Source organism: Chelmon rostratus, chromosome 3, assembly GCF_017976325.1.
Source record: "Chelmon rostratus isolate fCheRos1 chromosome 3, fCheRos1.pri, whole genome shotgun sequence".
Lineage (NCBI taxonomy): Eukaryota > Metazoa > Chordata > Actinopteri > Chaetodontiformes > Chaetodontidae > Chelmon > Chelmon rostratus.
The window spans coordinates 16,797,504-16,809,864 of NC_055660.1; the positions used below are offsets into that span (position 1 = coordinate 16,797,504).

The 12,361-nt window shown below is 39.9% G+C and overlaps 1 protein-coding gene across 1 annotated transcript in view; it reads left to right on the forward strand.

Moving 5' to 3' along the window:
• rbm20 (RNA binding motif protein 20) overlaps nt 1–12,144 on the forward strand; it is a 45,216-nt gene extending 33,072 nt beyond the window's left edge. Inside the window, exons 6-14 of the mRNA XM_041934229.1 lie at nt 5,040–5,186; nt 5,979–6,110; nt 6,189–6,268; nt 6,497–7,205; nt 7,294–7,380; nt 7,527–8,118; nt 8,947–9,012; nt 10,325–10,446; nt 12,060–12,144. Of these exons, the coding sequence (XP_041790163.1) occupies nt 5,040–5,186; nt 5,979–6,110; nt 6,189–6,268; nt 6,497–7,205; nt 7,294–7,380; nt 7,527–8,118; nt 8,947–9,012; nt 10,325–10,446; nt 12,060–12,128 (2,004 nt within the window). The 3' untranslated portion in view covers nt 12,129–12,144. The remainder of the gene's footprint in view (nt 1–5,039; nt 5,187–5,978; nt 6,111–6,188; nt 6,269–6,496; nt 7,206–7,293; nt 7,381–7,526; nt 8,119–8,946; nt 9,013–10,324; nt 10,447–12,059) is intronic.
• The last annotated feature ends 217 nt before the right edge of the window (nt 12,145–12,361 follow it).

Below are 12,361 nucleotides of genomic sequence, written 5' to 3' on the forward strand. Positions count from 1 at the left end.
ACTGTCCAGCCCCGAGATGCAATTTGAGTTGTGAAATGGAAATATGTAGTAAAATATCTCGTGTATTGAGGAAGATGTTATGTAGCATGTGTGAAATTATTCAGAATTTATGTACGTGTTCTATGCTGCCTTTTGTACTTTTTATCATTTAGTATTGCAAATTCTATTAACTGATTTCATCTGTTCCATTTTAGGCATTTCACATTTTTAAGTGCGTCCTTCTGTAAAAATGTGTTTAAACTGGACATGCCTGAGCCGTGTCTTAAATTGCCTGCCTTTCAGAACAGAAGCAGTTTCATGTTAACTAAAGCAGCTGTCTACACACGCTTTGTGCAGGCCCACATCCCACTACATTGTATACATGTACTGTAACTGCAGAGTTAAGTCAAAGTGTTTATTTGCACTTCAGAAATCTTTTTTTACTCTGCTTACATGTACGAAGACTTCATGTAATCACTGTGACTAAATATAACTGTTGTGGACATTGATGCAGGATTTGAATAGGATGCAGTTATGCTCGCATGACATAGTTAAAAGAAATAGTAATGGTGGTACACCAACAATAAATGATGGGAATATTAAAATAACAAGCGTTAGTCCAGATTGTTTTGCTCATATTATATAGACAGAATTTTATTTGTGAAGAATTAAACTATTATTTTCTCAGTCCTGTTAATTGTATTTCGCGGCCCCACAATCTTCAAACATATCAAATTTAGCACTTGGATTACAGTGGAGGGTGCAGTTGTAATACATTGTGGGAATGTGTAGTAAAGTTGTCAGAGTATTCATATTTATATAAACTTTTTTGATACCAACTGTTTAAAACAATATGATGTCTGTTAATTATACAATTGATAGCTGTAAAAAAAAAAGAAAAAAAAGATGTACAATCAATTAATAATGATGCAAAGAATGTGTAGGCCTGCAAAGTAGGATAACATTTAAGAATAGTAAAAATAATGTTATTCACTATTAACATTATTACAAATGGATTTTTTCTCTACCAGCAATGTGTGCAGGTTATTAGTTTAATTTAATTTATTTATTTTACTTTTTTCTTTTGCTAGACCATATTAATCGAAAATATTTCAATGTTTAGTGAATCAATTTCTAAACATTTTTACGTGTATTTCAGCCTGATGTTTTTGTTATTGTTGGACATTTTGATATTTTCACAGAATGTAAAATGCTTTGCATTTTATACAGTGTAAACAGATTGCACTGATATAAATATGAAATAAATATAAGAAAGGGAAAAATAAAAAAACACTAGTAAAAAAATAAAGTTTAGTGAATAGTAATATTAACATTTACAGGATCTCATATGTTTGAGATCTTAGACTAAAGAATCGTATAATTGACGGGGGCTGTTCCAGATTCTTTGGCCATATTGTTTAAATTACATCCCTTTCACTGTAAAACCACATCTTCCATTCCAACAAACGTGCCTCTGATTTTCTCGGCCATTTGCTCTTTGCTTCATTGCCAGCAGAGCCTGTTTAACAGGAGCCTTAACTCAGTGATGTGAGAGTCATACGCTTCACTGGTTGGTTATTGACAACGGCTTTTATTGTATCAGTGGAAAAATATTTATAGGCTGTGCTACATGAGCTAATGTTAGTTGCTATAAACACACACCTGTCAAAGCAGAACAGGTGGGACTTTACTGTGTGTGTTGAACAACACTCACACAAACCACATGCCATGATCAATTGTGAACATCTGGTTACTTTTTATGTATTAAGTTTTATTTGTGTATGTATGCATTGATAATTAAAAGTGAAACACCTTTAAAGTAACGGTTGTAGAAACGTACTCTAGAAATCACTCAAAAATTTCAACTAAAGTGATTTTGTGATCAAAGTAAAGAAAAACAATAATTACTGTAAACTGTATGTAGAAGTTCACATTTGCATATGCATACACTCATGCATGCTTGCACATTCACAGCACTCCTATTGTCCATCAGCCCAGCCTGAAGTAACACGGTAGCTTCATGTGATAACATAACTCAAGCGGAGATAAACACAGGATTACAGCTAACTGCTGTTAGGAGCACAGACCTTAAGACCCCCGGGTCACACCCCCAGGCGGCGGTATAAAGTTTCAGACTGGTGAGAGACTGGTAAAGCAATCTGAGGGATCAGCGTGCAAGCGCTCGGTGTAGGAACGTGGGGAGAAACTGTGAAACCAGACTGACCATCTCCCTGGATCCTCCCAACATGGATCCTGCTTTGCACACATAAACAGACATATCCTCAGGAGAGAATCCAGTTAACGTCAGCATGCTGTCAGTGAGAAACAGGAAAACACAGTGTGAAATGGTTGTTATCCTTTACACCATTTAGCCCTACCTCAGTCGGTCGTAGTATGAGTCTGAGAGACAGAGAGACTCTGTTGACTGCAGTCTGTAGTGAAGGGTGCAAATTGTCTGATCAATAGATTTCTGGAAAATACATTTAAGGGAAATTAACAAATGTTTTTTTATAACTGTTTTCTTTAGGCTTATTTTAGAATGGCAACTGACAAGTACAAGGCCACATTATAGACAAACTTTAATTAACTCACAGTAGTTTGATTACACAATATATATTTCAATCATAGCTGATTTCTATTTCAACTAAAAGCTTTTTTCGGACAATTATTTAGAGCAGACAAGTTAGCCTCGTTATGACAAAATAAGTATTTCATGTATTTCCTCCTGTAGTTTTGTTTTTAATTCTTATCTTTCTTTTTTAATTATTTCTTATTTTCAGGTTAATTTTTTCTGGAAGTCGTGGGGGGTTTTTTGGTTCCTTAAACTGAAAGACCCATCTGCAAAGTAGGCCGGTTAAGGAGGCCCTGGCAGTGTGTGTAGTGCCTCCTTGTGAGTAGGCAATGACATGGCATAACTCTGTGCCTCTGGTTTGCGGTTAACAGAAACAGCTACTGTTCAAAGCCCGAGCCAACCTTGACAGTGATATCAATGCTGCGGTCAAACCGTCTGGCCTGTCAGACACAGACGACATTTTACAGGTCAGACATTAGTGAGTACAGTGAGCAAGACTCTTGTTCTCTGTAATATTCCAAGGACATAAACAGCCTATTCCTGGATCTGTTTATTGAGCCCAACCTGCATTGACCTTTATGTATTCTGGTGGTGGCAGTGGCACTGGCACAGAGCTGTTAATAGAATTATCACTCTTATATCTGAAGCTGTTGATGTCAGCTTGCTGGCCAGAAACCATTAAGTTGTGGCATAGAAATTCAGTTATCAGTTATCCAGATCATCTTTTGGTTGTGGCTGTATGAGCAGTAATGCGCCTTTCCAGATTTGTGAATAGACACAGTCCATCTTGTAAGAGAGTTTTTATTATCCAAATGAACCCTAAGTAAAGGAAAGGAAAGTATGAATCCTCAGTTTATTAACTACTGCACCTTTTCTGTTTATGTTTTCTGATAAAGTTATCCATCAGGTTTTTGTAAGACACAATCACACGTAATTTATGGACTTTTATTTTGGATTTGTTTGTTTTGAATACAGATACACTTCCCTCTGATTATGTTTCGACATGCGTTGTAAAGTGACTTCGCGATTGTAAAAGTTTCCTCCTCTCCTTTATTCATGCCGCACTTGATGGCTATTGGACCCAGTGTGAAGTGTATGTTAGTGTTTGGCTTTCTCTGAACAAATTCCCTATAAAAACAGACACCCTGGCTGCTGATCTTAGGTGGAATTAGGACCCCAGACAGTCCCACACATGGAACTGTCTGTCAGGTCTATCAGCCAGAGAAGCAGGAAGAGGAGGAGGGGCACTGGAAAAACTGCAGTTGCAGCACAATGGCTGCAGAAATAGGACTCCCTGATATGACAAGCTGAATTTACTACTGCTTTGCAGTGATGTTAAAAGGAACATGGGGTGTCCAACGTTATGCCCACTGGCTAGGTTGATGATGAATATAGATAGACAGATTAAATCAGAAAGTGGTGCTCGCCTTGGTGTTTTTAAACTTGCTTTTAAACTACATTGTTCAGTGGAACCAAAGGGGAAGGTGAAACATCCACTAAAAGGGGGTGTGCAGAGCAATAAGAGGGGTGCATACAACACTAGTCTTCTTCTCTGCATGCCTCTGAACCACCAACATTCAGAGTCCCCGTTATGACAGAGCTTCTTAGATTAAGTTTGTTAGCTTCTGTTCTCTAAATTCTGCTTTGGATAGAGGCCAAGGTTGCCAAGAAAACTGGGTGGTTGTGAGTCAAAGAGGGAAAGATGGAGGTAATGATAGAAATTGTCGGCTGCAAAATATTTGAGCTGGAAAAAATAATAAAACATCTGAAAGAGAAAGAAAGGAAGGAAAAGAATCTAAGCAATAGACTTAAAAATATCAGTAATACAATATGTAAAAACAAAACAGATGAAATTCATTTCACCTTCTCTGTACTGTCTCTGTGCAGCCTACTGGGTGTCTTCATGAATAAAAGTATAATTAACTGGTCATTTACCCTCTTTGTTTTCATTTGAAAAAGGGGGAAGACAAAGGGATGTTGAGCAATGCAGGTCACTACACTTGGCAGCTTAGAGGGATTTGTGTCAAATGTGTGAAATGTCTGGGGACAGTCAGCTGACAAGTCTCTAAATCCAAACAAGAAAACTTTCATTATCACTGCTGCGCGACTGCCAAGGAACTATTAATAGAGGCAATGAGGTGGGCTGTATGAAGGAGGTGTGGTGTGATCGTGTTACATTGATGTTAGACAGACTGGCTTCCTACAGTACAGATTGTGCATAGATCACACAGACATTTTATCTCGTACGTTTGCCCGTGTAAACATCCAAAAGAAGACACTGCAACTAGATTCCTTGACCAGAAGTATGGAGTGGGCAGGTTTGCAACAGAGCAGGACCAGGTGACTAGCCCGCTGTACACTGGTTATAGTGTTACATTATTTTGATTGTGGTTGGGTTTAAATATTGATATTCCATTATGAAGATAGTTGACTCAATTCAGAAACTGTTTTTTTCAGTATTTAAAACAATATTTGGGGTTTTTTGCAGCCATTCCCACCCAGAAAGGCCACAGCAGGGCGAGTCGTTCACATCTGCAACCTCCCTGAAGGCAGCTGCACCGAGAATGATGTCATCAACCTGGGACTACCGTTTGGCAAAGTCACCAACTACATCCTCATGCGCTCTACCCATCAGGTACAATAGTAATATTGTTATTATTATTATTATTTATCAATTATTTGTTATTCAAGTTTATATTAAGAAATAGTTTCATTTCAAATTTGCTTTCTTGGTTGTACATCATTATTAAAGACATACACACAGGGTCACAGGGTGACAGTCATCTTCTGTATTTTGTATGTTGTGTGTGTGTCGTCAAAGTACGGCCGATGATCAGACCTAATGTAGGTCCATGGGCTTTTATAACCAATAGCAGCATCATTAATCGCACGCTACCTTGGTTCAAACTCAAAATCATCTGACAAGTCTTGCTCTCTGTCTTGCGTCTGTCCTGATGAGCTCTTGATGATCCTGTATTTTGGAAGAAATGTGTCAAAATGCAAATCACCTCATTATCTCTGTGCATTTTAATGATTATCAACAGCTTTTTTTCTGCTGCAGCTGTTATGTAATATCATGTACTTTGTGATAACTTACTGGCTGTTTAACTGCTAGTACATGACAGCTCATTCAGGCTCCCAGGTTTCAGTTATCAGGACTGAACTGCAACATGAATACCACCCCTATCAAATTTAAACCATTCATACTAAAATCGTGGTTTTGGTTACAAGGATTAAAGCGACCGTTCTGGTGATTTATTTTGGTAATGAAATGTGATACCTTGTAATGGTGATTTTCAAAGATTTGCTCGCATCCCAGTCTGGTATCTGAGATGTGAAATGTGTTTGTGCAGATGTCCTGCAAGACAGACCATATATCTGTGAGAGGGGGATTATTGTTTGAAGCAATTTTCTCTTCTCCCTTCAGGCATTTCTGGAGATGGCTTATGTTGAAGCTGCTCAGGCCATGGTTCAATATTACCAACTCACTCCAGCTATGATTAACAATCAGAAACTTCTCATTAGAATGTCGAAGAGGTACAAGGAGCTACAACTCAAGGTAAGATTGCAGCTCAAACAGCAGGTTATAGTTGACTGTGTTAGCCTATCGCTAAACATGAATTTCTTTTCTGTGCAGAAACCTGGTAAAGATGTTCAGTCAATCATCCAGGATATCAGCTCTCAGCGGGAGAGAGATGAGATGCAAGAACTTGAACAGTAAGGCAACTTTTCCTTCTAGTTTCTGACTCAACTGCCTGTTTTTGTGTTGTTGAGTTCTTTGAGTCACTAACAAAGGAAAACAAAGTGGAAATTCAGTGAGGTGAAAGTCACTAATGATTATTACTTAAGATGAATCAGTGTGATGTACCTATTCTCAAAAATGACAAACGCAAAGTACAGCTTTCTAAGATTTTTCCATTTAATCCACCCATCATCTTCCTCCAGCTACATGCCAGAGAGGGCGCGTTCCCGCAGCCCTATCAGCCGCTCTCTGAGTCCTCATTCCCACAGCCCCAGTTTTACCTCATGCAGCTCAGCCCACAGCCCCCAGGGGACATGCAGGGGTCCGGAGAGAGGCAGCAATGGTATGGGCCCCCGTCGGGGCTCTTGGGATTGGTCGTCACACTTAAGACGGGGTGAGGACGAAAGGGAGAGGGACGACCTGTGGAGAAATGGGGGCAGCGTGGATGACGATCGGCCTAACGGACGGGCACCCGACCGTCGGAAGGCTTACCAGAAACCCTCGGATCATATCAGCTCGAGATCTGCAGATGAGCGAGGGGGAGGAGGTGGAGGTGGAGGCGAAGGGATGAGGGGCAACAGAGACTGGTACCCAAGGGGCAGCCCCCAAGGCATGTCCTTCAACTCTTACAGGAACATTGAGGATGACTTCTACATGAAGGAACAAATGTACAAGTCAGACAAGCCGCCCAGACCTCCATACCAAAGGCATGATCCAAAGCCAAAGAGGAGGGACGGTGGCGACTACCACAGTAGATCGAGGCATTTGGAAGTCGAGATGACCGATGAGCCGCTTCGCAGAACGCTAGAAGACAAGAGGCAGAGTTCACCAGGCAGGGGCAGGAGCAAAAAGACAAGCAGGAGGCACGCCACTGCGGAAAAACATGAGAGAGAAAATGCTCCTGAAAATACTGTGAGTAACTGCTGGAAAGGTGTATTTTTGTTGTATACCTGCTGTACGTGGCACATCCTTCCAGCTGCTAAGTCATTTCTTTTCCCAGGATCGCCAGTCAAAAGAGAAATCTGTGTCACCTCAGCGAAGCAATAAGCTAAAAGAGGCTACTGAATGTAGTAAAAATAGAAGCACAGTAAGTAAGCACTCTGATCTCTATCACACATTCACACTTCTTCAGACCCTTATCTAAGACCACAGGTCCACTGTACACATGTTCCTACCCCCTTTAAAGCTGCAGGTCACTGAGTATTAACAGCTCTTTTCTTCATCCATCATAAGGTGAAGGAGTGGGAAAGTGGTGATGACACTGATGAGGAGTGTTGGTATCCGAAGAACATGGAGGAACTGGTCACTGTAGATGAAGTGGGAGGAGAAGATGATTCCATTATTGAGCCAGACCTTCCTGAGCTAGAAAATGCATCCTGCTCCAAAGAGTCTGCAGAGGAAGAAGCAGTGGGCGAGCATATTGTACTACCCACCTCCTCCTCAGTGGCGCAGGAGACATCTAATGAGAAGTCTAACCAGGAAAAGTTCTGTGAGAATAGTGGAGACCAGGGAGAAGCATCTGGAACTGAGAAACCACAGAATGTTTTAACTGTAACCAGTCCTGAAGACCAGAAACTCCAGTGGCCACAGGGTCCAGTGGCTCCTGAGCCACCACTCACTAACCTTAGTGACTTCCCCAGTGAGGAGTTCAAAGCTGCACTGGAGGAGACATGTTTAGAAGATAAAGTAACCGAAAGTGGGCCATCAGAAGAGTCAGTGGAAAACCACGTTTGTGCATCAGAGGACAGCAAAACCTTGGAAGTAGAACAGGCCACAGAGATCGTCAAGAACGGGGTTCAAGACAAGGATGACAGTCTTAATAAAGGTACTTTTCTGACGAGAAGCCAAATGTATTGCAGTACATTATATTATGTGACATTAAGCAAAAGATGGGTTTAGATTTTTCAAGTCGGTCCTAATAAGATAGATTAGTCAGTTAATCATTTAAATTAGTCAATTGGTCAATTAAATATCTTCCAAAATTGCATCCCGAAGTTCAAAGAACAAGTGAATATTTTTCCCGCTGCTTTTAAAGTACCAAGTTCCCTCTCTGTGTTTCCCCGCACAGTGTTTTCTTGTTGAGCTGTGATGAAGGGATTGTGAAAAAAAGAGGGAATTTTCCTCCAAAAAGACAAACTGGAAGTTATCCACTTATGCTCACACAAGCTTCAGCTGAACTTTAGTTTGTGTCTTTAATAAGAATGAGGTCTGTGGATTTTTTCCCCTAGCTGTTATGCTACATCTGTAGCGTTTTGTTTGTTTGTTTGTTTTTTTTTTTTGGTTCCCTATCTATCCTTATTACGGTTTACCCTAATTTCACTGATTAGCTGACAGTTAATCATGACTGAGCTACACTTGCACACAAACTATTACAACTACACAATACAAACATTGCTTGCAGGAATGTTTGTCTCAAAAACAACTGGTATTCTTTTATTCGCTGAGGAAATAATTTCAGATATGTCCTGCATTTAAGCTTGTGTCCAAAAATACATGTGTATTTTGCACTTAGTGCTAAAAACATGGGCCATATGCTATTATCCCCCTCCCATCATCACCTCTCTACTGTCCACATTTGAATAAAGGCAAAAATCCTCCATAATTTGTAAGATTTTGTACACCTTGGCTTTCATAATTTCTATGCCTTCTACAGAGATTGAGGCCCCTGCACCATCTCGTGAGCAAGACAAAGCTGTCAGTGAACACAGCATCCCTTTGGGTAAGCATAGCAGATTTTATTATCACTCTCATTTTAATGTGAATGTTTTAAAAATACACTGAGCATAAGTAAAACCACTGAGGATCTCAAATTTAGTCTGCATAGTTGTCATTTTGTCAGCAAATATCAGGGTATGCAAAGAGGATTCAAGCAATAATGATGAAGACTGTATCAGATTTCTGTGGCTGGATTAATCCGAGACCAAGAGTCCTTGAACTGGTCTATATTTAATTGTTGCCACAGATACAAGTTCATGGAGCCCTGAGCCTGTGGTCTTAGTCCTAAAGATAAAGCATTATCATGGATGGCATTAATATGTGCACCCGCAACCTGTTGCATTAGCACTCTAATTGACTGGCATTGCTCTGCCACTTGCTGGCCTATTTCCGTGCTCAGGTTGTGAAATGCACCCCTGAGAGATGAATACGTATATTATCATTAGGGTTGGAATGACACAGCCATGCATATGGCGAGTGTTGGGCCTGCTGCATGGAGACTAACATAAGCCCCGGTGCAGTGCGACGACAACAATAAACCACAGTCCAGACACATGAGTGTGGCTATTCCTGTTGTATGATGCCCCGAGAATGTGCGTGTTTGTGGACAGAACAAACTGTCCATTGATAGCATGGCTGAGACAAATTTAACACAGATGAGTCATCTGGTTGTTGTTGTTGCCATTTTGTTAATTGTTTATTGTCATATTTGTCTGGAACAGGAAGCTGACAGCCAGATATGTGTTGCTGAAATGTACCTTGGTACTCGCCTGAGTTGAAATAACATGCATACGGGTTCTTACTGTCTAATTTCATGTGATCAAGGTATAATTGTTAACACATAGCTGACTCAGCTAGCATCAAAGATACACTCGTTAATGTTTTTTTTTCACATCCTCTCTAATCCATTCAACATGGTAGAAAGTAAAATTGGGGTGGACATTTTTTATATGCAGATTAAATCTAATCTCATGATTTCAGAGTTGATTGTTTTCAGATACAGCACATCTCACTGTCACCGTGTGAAGTTCCTCACCAAACAGAGTTCCCTTTGAATTGTGTTTCATATCTGAGTGAAGAAAGAGGAAAGAAAAGTTTTCAGCTTGGTTGAATCTTTTTCAGTGATACATGTTGTCCTTTTTTCATTCTAATTATCATGTTCTTTGATTTAGAACCCTTTTTGTTAACTAAAATCAATCAATTTTATCAATTACATCAAGTACTACCACTGTAAACCCTTTTGTAAGAAGCCTGATCTGTCAGGTGCTGATTTCTGGGATGATTGAACTCTAATTGCAGTGTTTGCTGTCTTATAGGAGTGGAGTTCATTGTGCCAAGGACCGGCTTCTACTGCACACTCTGTGGACTGTTCTACACCAGCGAGGACACAGCAAAGACCGCTCACTGCCGCAGCACTGTGCACTACAGGAACCTACAGGTACACACTGCACCGTGACACTACGCTCCTTCAGGAGGTGATGCTGATGACAATAAGGAATAAGATCATGATATGGAATTATACAGTTCCAGACTTTATTCATTTTTTCCTCCATGAATGTTTTGAGCATGCTAACCCTCGTGGCCGTAGATTTGTGTACCTTAAAATGAATGTTTGTTCTGTATGCTCATGTAAAACATGTCTGCCTGAGCATTTGCTTCTCACTCCTTTTATACCAGCAAATGTAATATTGAAAATCTATACGCCCACATGCTCCACAGTACTGCTGGTGTGGTCCACAGTCAGTGTGGTCTGGTAGCAACATTTTTTACACCACCTGTCGCTGGGATAATGAGTAATTCTTCACACTTACGCACATATACATGCAGCACATGCAGCACTGTACCGTATAAACTGTACAGTGTGTTTAAGCACCAAGCATAATCACCCAACTTGCTCTTTCTTTTGTATTTGAACACCTTCCCTGTTAGATTGGAATTTGGCAATATGCACAGTAGTGCTAAAACTATTATTTAATCAGCTGAAACAGCTGAAAAATTATATTATCATTTATATAATATTTACTGTTGAAGTCATTTATCAAGGCAGTACTGTTAGACACATGGGGCTCTGAAAACTTCTGCTGCCATTTTTATTATTTTCTACCCTTTTATGGACTTAAAGGTTATTGAAAATATAATAAGTCAAGTCAAGTTTGTTTATTGTCGTTAATCTATATACATAGTACACAGCTGGACAAAATGTCGTTCCTCACAGGCCCAAGGTGCTACTGCACAAATAAGAATAAGAATAAAAAATTAAGTCAAATAAAAAAGGATATAAATAAGATAGAAGAGAAATATAAATAGTAAGATGTACTACTGTAATAAAATAGAATATAAATGCTATGTTTGTGTGCCCATATCTAGACCTGTATAAACATGGTGAACACCATATAAAGATGGTGAACAATTAAATCAAGGTACAGCCAATACAATAGTACATAGAATAGTGGTTATTACACATAGTACCAATAGGAGGCACAGCAGTGATAATGGACTGGTATAAAGGGTCATTGCAGTATATTATGTTTTGTGCATGTGTTAGCCAAATAATATAATACAGTCCAGAATTATATAATATATAGAACTGTACAATGCACATGAAAGTCAGTAAGAGGTTAATCAAAAATGAAAAATGCAGGGATGCAGTCAGACACAAACTCAGACAAATGTCAACAACATACAGTATACTGACACATCCGAGCACATACACATACACACACAAACATAGGCATTGCATGTAAACTTGCAACGGTGTTAGGTTTCTGATTATTGGGCGTTCAGTGCCAAGCCATCTTGCATTTCTCTCGTCCCCCGGCAGCACAGCTGAGGCAAGGCAGCAGCGATTCCCTAACATTTGATGGATTACATTCCAAGAGGAAAAAACTGTTTCAAACAGTTGTGCTGTCTGTCAAAGCTCTGCGTGTGTGTGTGTGTGCGCACATGTTGTGTTTAATAGTTTTAGCTCAGTTTTTGCCCTTTTTGCCCCTATATATAATGTATTTATTTATTAATTTTGATTTTTTCTTCTTTTCCTCCTCTCGTCCACAGAAATACCTGTCCCAGCTGGCAGAGGAGAGTGTCTCGGGCGCGCTTGCTGAACCCTCAGCTGCACAGTGACATACATCAGCTTGACCTCTCATGTCTTGTCCAGCGCACAGTGGAGGAAAGAAAAGATACATGTATTTGTGATGTTGGTGCAAGGCTGTAGACAACTGCAGCATGGATGTGACACATGGAGGCTGGAGTATGTGAACAATTGCACTGGCTCTCAGGGATGATGGGATGGATGTCTTGCATGGACAATGTTTGCCTTAGATGATCTCAATCTTGTACATATCTGAAGTGTAATG